Source organism: Thalassophryne amazonica, chromosome 15, assembly GCF_902500255.1.
Source record: "Thalassophryne amazonica chromosome 15, fThaAma1.1, whole genome shotgun sequence".
NCBI classification, from domain to species: Eukaryota; Metazoa; Chordata; class Actinopteri; order Batrachoidiformes; family Batrachoididae; genus Thalassophryne; species Thalassophryne amazonica.
Window position 1 is genome coordinate 61057067 of NC_047117.1, and position 8891 is coordinate 61065957.

Here is an 8891-nt window from a genome sequence, read left to right on the forward strand (position 1 = left end):
AAGGTGATGTAACACAGTGGTAAACATACCACTGTCCCAGCTTTTTTGAAATGTGTTGCAGGCATCCATTTCAAAATTAGCAAATATTTTCACAAAAACAATAAAGTTTATCAGTTTGAACATTAAATATCTTGTCTTTGTGGTTTATTCAATTGAATATAGGTTGAAGAGGATTTGCAAATCATTGTATTCTGTTTTTATTTACATTTTACACAACGTCCCAACTTCATTGGAATTGGGGTTGTACAATTTACTGCACAAGTTATAATTTATCTTGGTGTTTATGAAGTCATATTGTGAAGTTTCTCTTGGGCACATGAGATTTGAACATGGGTGACTGTGCAAGGTCAAACTGAAGGTCATAACTTTTTGAATCGCAACAGTGTTAAATCAGTACAGATCCACGGGCTCTAGATTGGGTAGTATTTATAAAATAGGTAGCTGACATTTTACAAAGTGGTAATAAATTGTGCAAAGTTTCTATAATGAGTTGGAATGGTGTGTGATTCCAGAATGTTTTTAGAACTGTAGACGTTTGACATCAACAGTTTTTGCAAGAACTCAAGCCTTTTATTTCCTGTTAATGTAATTTTTTAATGTTAGTTTATTGCTTTAATATATTTATAAATTAAGGTTCTTGTTATCATATACACACTATTGTCTTTATTTTTTTATTTTGTCATTTGATTTTTACATTGACCACAATAGAAATGTGTTTTCATTTTCTTGTGTCATCCATGTATTTTTAATGTATTTACAATTATATTATGTACTTACATTGAACTTACTAAATAAATTCACGCACTCATGCTTTTAATATATAGATGATTTACCGCCCCCTGCTGGATTGACATGCGAGTCCAGAATGTAAATATCAGTATCCATTGTTCAGTGTCATTCGCTAATATATGTAGCTTCTCTAAAAATATCAGTCCTATCAATGTTCAGTTTTGACACCGTTCATCCTTGACCCAAACAGCAAATGTCAGCTCTCCCCAGTTTGTGCGTGGTTAAAATTTCATGCACACACCCACAGCTGTTTGTCTTTCTGCATTCTGCTGTACGGAGGTGCTTTTTTAATTTGACAGAGAGTGGCTGAAGACAGTAAAAACACTACACATTTCACTCATAGTGCCAACATGAGACTTAACTTACTCATGGTAACAGCAACATAACACTTATCTAAACCGACTAAAACAATTAAACTACAAAAACACAATAAATCTATAACACTAATAGCACTGTTAGCTGTCTACTATGAACCACAATAACATTTAAAACCTCAAATTCCCATGGTGCATTCCAGCACAACATCCATTGTTTATTGTTTAGCTATAATTGGTAATTTCTCCAAAAATATTTGCCTATCAACTTTCCATTTTTGCAGCATTCATCCTTGACCCAAAATACATAAGCATACCAAATGGCAAATGCACACACACAGAGGCCAATTAGCTATTATAATATTAAATCAGTATGGATGATTCATGGTGAAATTGTTGTTAACATGAATCTGTGTAAAAAGTAAGGTGTAAGTGTTGCTGTCTCTGATTGTGCCTTATTTATGATTCTTCCTGCTGTTACAGCTGTGTTGACATCCCATTTATTTTGTTTTTGTTTGTGGATGTAACTTTTTTAATCTTTGCATAACTAATAAAAAAAAGCCATAACCCTCAGGAATTTTTAAATTGCTTTGTCAGTGTAAAGCTGTTGGATGAGCTTCTGTTAAAACTTTGCCCTTCTTTAATCCTGACGTTGAAATGACCGTTTAACAAAAAAAAAAAACCCACTTAGGACCCACCTAAAGTATCATTTTATTGTTATTCAGATCAGGCAGTTACGAGGGCAGAAGGCCCCCAGGATCAGCGCCGGAGGTGTGAGTACCAACTTCCAGGACCTCTGCCTCACCAGCCCTGCCTCCGCTGAGCGGGACTATCTGAGCTCAGACGAGGACCTCTTTCCGAGCGCGCTCCCAGCCAGTGCCCTGTACCCCACCCTCTCCGGCCCATGTCGCCCGTCTGCACACCTGGACAGCGAGGGCAGCACGGACAGCGAGGCAGAGGAGCAAGCGAGGACACACTCGGACCCACAGCAGCTGTACGGCAGCATGGTGTGTGCAGAGGCACTAGACAACTGAGACCTTCAGGGAGTGTAGGTGATGCCACCCCACCCCCCTTCCCGCAACCAGACAGTGGAACACTACAAGACACCATTATCGGTTGTGGTCTTTGTCAGCTTTTCCAGTGTTTTCCTTTTACTTGATGCACACATAACGGTGTTACTCACACATACACTGATTGCCACTTGCTGTTTGACCGCTCCCATTTCTGTCCCTGCCATTGTGTTTCACAACCACGTGAAGCCTCTCTTCTTGTCCCCTTGTGTACCTGCTTCACGCCAACAAAAACCGTGACATATATCCTCCCCAACGAACACGCACATGTCAAGGAGGGACAAAAAGAACTGGACCTGCAGGACTGTTGCTGTTCTCGAGGACACGAGTCTGACTGTATGAAAGGCACGAGGTGCGACAAACAGGTAGACAGAAGGGGGGGTGGCGGCACACCACCTCCTTGCAGCATGGACTGAGAGCCTCTGTTCACACTGTACGCTCTGTCTGCACTCATACAGCTCTCTCCTTCCTGATTGGTTTAGAGTCTCTTTTGTCATCGTCCATCTTCACTGCCGTCAGATGAAACATGGTTTTTTCTTCAGCCATCAGTTCGCCTCTTAAGGGAACAACTGTCAGGAGAGTGAGCAGGAGAACGTGTACTCATCAATGTCATAGGTACCACAAGACAACAGTGACTTGTACTTTTATCATACTGTGTGTGTGTGTATGTGTGGATTGCAAATGACAAAAAGGGGAATGATTGCGATGGCTCAGAGATCTTTACAAAAAAGAAATTAAATATTGCCAAATCTGTTTTTTTCCTTCCTTTTTTGTTATTTATATATTGTAATTTATTAAATTTTCTTCTGTCAATTTGAACATAAGGCCAAACTTTCTACACTGTTTAGGTTCCCACCATCCTTTGTGCCAACTTGAGCCCTGAGGCTGCTTGTAACAGGTCTACTATGACCGAGACTGAATACGTGCTGCTGTGTTTTTTGTTTTGTTTTGGGGTTTTTTTTGTTTGGTTTTTTTTTTTTTAATATTTCCATTTTGATTTCGTGCATAAGTAGCATTTAGCCTCCTCTCTGCAGATCATGATCATGACTACTGTGCAGATGAAGCAATTCGAACTGAGCAGGTTACGTTTCTTGGCCTTTATCAATTATGGGAGCAGTTTGGTTTCCTCACAAACCAAACATTATTGCTGTCTGCTGGTCGGTTCATATCATTGCCAAACAAAGTTGTGTAGCACATCTGGCACAGTGAGCCCAGCGGTCTGCAGTTCTGCAGAAAAGTGTTCGTATTGTTCATGAGAGGCGTCTTCCGATCTCTAAGTGTGTAGACTTATCAAAACCAACAAAAGCATTTTCTACATCAAACAGTATATTTCCTTTAGAAAATGGTGTCAGATGTGTAGGGTCAAATCTAAACAAAGAAAATCCGTATTGACTTACTAATTATATATCTGTATAGAACTAAAAGCTGGAAAGTTGGTATTAACACAATGAAGGACATGGAAACAAAGTTTGTTCTGCTAGACTGAAAATATTACTTAAAAACCCTAAAGTGAAGGGAGTGCTGGCTGCTGGTGGCCTGTTTTGGAAGTAAAATACTTCATTGTTGAGGTTGGGGGTCATTGTTAATAAACCACAGTGGAAATGTGTATATATACATTGAACTCTCTGTAAATTGAACATTGAAGCTATAGAAATACATAAACAGATTGTTTAATAATGGTTTCCCTTAAATTGGAAAGTCATACTATCTGAATTACCCAACTAGTTGGGTACTAACTTGTCATAGTTGACCAGTATGATTTGTCGTCCCAACCAGGATATTTATTCATTATGTGTGTGACACATTTTTTTCCTGCGATTAGCAGAACAAGTATCAGCATAATGTAATCAGTCAATGGGCCCACAACATTTCCTTGAGTAACTCTGTAAAAACATAAAAGTTTCAGCTTTGAAATGTTAGATTCTGATAGATTCAGGTCAGGACCAGTGATTCTCCTGTTTTGGTCCATATTGGCATCTTTAAACAAAATCACTGCTGTTATTCTTTTATATATTGGTTTAAATTAAATAAGAATGTTGACAGAGTGGACACATTTGGGCTTGTTCAGGCAGTCATGTGAAGGCCTGTTGCTAAATGGCCACTTTGGCCACTTTTACTTAACTATTATAACTAACTGGCAACCTAACTGCTAAACCAACAGTTAACTGTGACAGTAACTACTCTAGCGTCAACCACAGTCATTTGTAATTAGCATTTACTTTACCGTTGCCCAACTCAGTACTCAAATGTGTCATAATGTCAGGTATAAATGGCGGTTCGCTCCAAACCCAGTAACTTTGAGAAAACGTTCATCTCTGTATGCAGAGTGATGGGACAAAAGTATAACGTGTGTCTGTGTCACTGTCAGTAAAATAGTTTAACAAGGAAGTGGTGCTTAATTTTATTTTATTTTTGTGTGTGTGTGTGTTTGTGTGTGTTTTTGCACTAAAGAGGAGCAGAATCTGTTAATGACATCATTCTGTATTTCAGCTTTTTCCATAATGCCCCTCGCGGCCGCCTGTGCTTCACAGAATGCACCGTGGTGCCAGCAGAGTTCTGCTGTCTCACAGCGCATGTATACAGTGGCAAAGCGAGGATGTGGATGGCATTAATTTAGCAAGTTCACGGGCGATTATGATGATTTTACGCTCTCCCAAGTTGAGAGGGTTATCTAGAGGAGGTGTAGCACCTCTGATGGACTTCTGCTGTGCCCTGATGTTGTCTTATTGTCCAGACTTCACGAGATGTGTTTACACTGTGAGTGCTGAGCTCCTGACACCAGAACTCTGCTGAAACAGACCTCTCGCGTGAGTCATGGCGTGAGATTCACAACTGCAAAACACCGAATACAGTGAGGAGCGGGATGCGCTAACACCCACATGGTGATATTTCTTGCCTATACTCCTTAAAAGAATCCTGAGCATTGTCATCAAACACCTGTCTTGGGTTGTGTTTCTCATCACGCCAATGGCAGACGTTTTTTTTTTTAGTTCAAATGTTCTACTTCACAATGCTGACCCCCCCCCCCCCCATTCTGATTTCTGTGCTCCTTTACAGTGTGAATGTTTTTGTAATTTCCGTGCAATACAAATGGGGTAAAAGTAAGTAAGGGAGAGTTTTATTGCCAACAGTTAACCGATCAGGTTATTGGATTCCTCCAGTCATCTGAAGGAAATGAAATCTCTGCTTTGCACTCCATGTTTGGTTTAGTTTCAGACCAAACAAGGGTTTTTAGGTGATGCAGCAGAATGTAGCCACAGATTGCTACATACTAGCTAACGATTAATTTGTGTGGTATCGAGCTACATGCATTTATTTGAACATTTCATCTTCAGAATGAGTCCTAATCTAGACCCAGTTCAGCCGGTACGCTGCTGTTCTGTGATGGCGTTTCTCTCTCTTGTGATGAGCGGACTAAAAGTTTCAGGAATCACTAGATTTGTGGACGTGAGCTGTATTAATGGACATTATTGCGCTAACACGGTATGCTCTGTTGGTTTACTGATGAGCCGTATTAATGAAACCTGATTGCATATACCATCACTAACGAGGTTTGACGCCAACAAATAATGGTTGATGCTAATGATCAGTGTGACTGTATTCTGACTGCTCTCACATGACTGCGTATGCTAACCCTAACTGCTGTTAACATTTTCTTTAATGTGGCTCGTCAGAGGCCAAATGGGCTATGTTAACGTATAGAGTCCCGTGTCCCAGCCCATAATCCAGTGATTCCCAGAAAACTTTAAACTCTAGATATTTCTACATTACTTTGAATTCTAAAATTTCATTTATTAGCATTGGCACCTTTTTTTTTGTCCTGCTAATGCCATTGCACTCGATGTTGATGGTGAATTATGATGTGCCATAACCCTGTCGATTTATGCTCCACCCCCAACAGCGAGTCCTCAAACAGCCACATCATTCGTATAATTTTCTGCTTAATCTTTGCATTGTTTCATGGAGTGAAATATGCCATTCCAGAATCATCTTAAAACTGCAACACTTGACTTCCCCGTGATTTTTAAGAGAAACGTGGCCGTGACAAACCACGTCCTCCCTGACAGTGGATCCTGGTTAGTGTGGCGTCTCTGGATTGTGTGATGTATGGTGCCACAGCAACATGTCCTCAAACATGTTTGTCTCTCTGTCAGTTCTGCTGATGTACTTGTCAAATATATTAAATGACAGTAAAGAGTATATAAATTACAATATGATGGAGGGAAATACATTTCAGTGTTCTGTATCCTGTAAATGGTACAAAATAAACTTTGACATTGCACCTTTGCCGAGACATTCATGTGGTGTTCTTCATCCCATTCTAATTTCAACAATATACTGCAATTTGTTGAATATTTGAAAATTCAGAAAGTTGGGAATTTGACAAATGATGGCCGAAAAGTTTAGTGAACTCTGGACGTTTCTTTACAAGCACATCAATAAGACTATTTTTCCTGTTTAGTTGGTGTGTGTGTGTGTGTGTGTGTGTGTGTGTGTGTGTATATATATATATATATATATATATATATATACACACACACACACCCACCCCACTAAATGTGTAAAAAAACAAAACCCTTTTTAAAATGACAGATTTTATATATATATATATATATATATATATATATATATATATATATATATATATATATATATATATATATATATATATACACACACACACACACAGTAGTGTTCAGAATAATAGTAGTGCTATCTGACTAAAAAGATTAATCCAGGTTTTGAGTATATTTCTTATTGTTACATGGGAAACAAGGTACCAGTAGATTCAGTAGATTCTCACAAATCCAACAAGACCAAGCATTCATGATATTCACACTCTTAAGGCTATGAAATTGGGTTATTAGTAAAAAAAATTAGAAAAGGGGGTGTTCACAATAATAGTAGTGTGGCATTCAGTCAGTGAGTTTGTCAGTTTTGTGGAACAAACAGGTGTGAATCAGGTGTCCTCTATTTAAGGATGAAGCCAGCGCCTGTTGAACATGCTTTTCTCTTTGAAAGCCTGAGGAAAATGGGACATTCAAGACGTTCAGAAGACCGTAGTTTGATTAAAAAGTTGATTGGAGAGGGGAAAACTTAAACGCAGGGGCAAAAAATTATAGGCTGTTCATCTACAGTGATCTCCAATGCTTTAAAATGGACAAAAAAAAAAAAAAACAGACGCGTGGAAGAAAACGGAAAACAACCATCAAAATGGATAGAAGAATAACCAGAATGGCAAAGGCTCACCCATTGATCAGCTCCAGGATGATCATAGACAGTCTGGAGTTACCTGTGACAGTACTGTGACAGAAGGCGCCTGTGTGAAGCTAATGTATTTGCAAGAATCCCCCACAAAGTCCCTCTGTTAAATCAAAGACGTGCAGAAGAGGTTACAATTTGCCAAAGAACACATCAACTGGCCTAAAGAGAAATGGAGGAATATTTTGTGGACTGATGAGAGTAAAATTGTTCTTTTTGGGTCCAAGGGCCGCAAACAGTTTGTGAGACGACCCCCAAACTCTGAATTCAAGCCACAGTTCACAGTGAAGGCAGTGAAGCATGGTGGTGCAAGCATCATGATATGGGCATGTTTCTCCTACTATGGTGTTGGGCCTATATATCGCATACCAGGTATCATGTATCAGTTTGGATATGTCAAAATACTTGAAGAGGTCATGTTGCCTTATGCTGAAGAGGACATGCCCTTGAAATGGGTGTTTCAACAAGACAATGACCCCAAGCACACTAGTTAGTAACCGAGCAAAATCTTGGTTCAAACCAACAAAATGAATGCCTCGCAGATGTGAAGAAATCATGAAAAACTGTGGTTATACAACTAAATACTAGTTTAGTGATTCACAGAATTGCTAAAAAAGCAGTTTGAACATAATAGTTTTGAGTTTGTAGCATCAACAGCAGATGCTACTATTATTGTGAACACCCCCTTTTCTACTTTTTTTTTTTACTAATAGCCCAATTTCATAGCTTTAAGAGTGTGCATATCATGAATACTTGGTCTTGTTGGATTTGTGAGAATCTACTGGTACCTTGTTTCCCATGTAACAATAAGAAATATACTCAAAACCTGGATTAATCTTTTTAGTCACATAGCACTGCTGTTATTCTGAACACTACTGTGTGTGTGTGTGTGTGTGTGTATGTATATATATATATATATATATATATATATATATATATATATATATATAAAATCTGTCATTTTAAAAAGGGTTTTGTTTTTTACACATTTAGTGGGGTAAATGTGCATTTTTCACAACCGAACCCTTTGAATAACTCTCACCTGTTCAGCGCTGACAAGAAGCGGTTTTTTAGTGCTTTCATTGCTCTGTCCAATAACGGTTAGCCAATTGCAGTGTTTGTGTTGTAAGTAAATAATGCACCAATTAAATTCCTTTTTTATCAAATATGACTCAAGATATCTAAAAAAAAAAAAAAAAAGAAGGGCTTAAATTCAAACATGTCAAACTTTACTTGGTATCAAAACTAAAACAGAAAAATGTCCTTCGCTGTTGTCGGTAAATGATCGAAGTTTCTGAATAACTGAAGAGAGTTTTAACTCTGAGTTAATTTAGTAATACTTGGCACCCATTCATTTTATGTTTAGAAGCTTTTATTGTCACGCTTTTTTCAGTACTGTATAACAACTGGAATCATTTTTAAAAAATAAAGAAATGAATACGAACAAAGATAAGCT

General features: G+C 38.4%; 1 protein-coding gene across 2 annotated transcripts in view; it reads left to right on the plus strand.

The window, feature by feature from the left end:
• The window catches only part of si:ch211-239f4.1 (EVI5-like protein), a 99586-nt gene extending 95077 nt beyond the window's left edge, over positions 1-4509 (plus strand). For both annotated transcript variants that reach the window (XM_034187458.1, XM_034187457.1), the window contains one exon: positions 1829-4509. In XM_034187458.1, the coding sequence (XP_034043349.1) occupies positions 1829-2137 (309 nt within the window). In that variant the 3' untranslated portion in view covers positions 2138-4509. The remainder of the gene's footprint in view (positions 1-1828) is intronic.
• The last annotated feature ends 4382 nt before the right edge of the window (positions 4510-8891 follow it).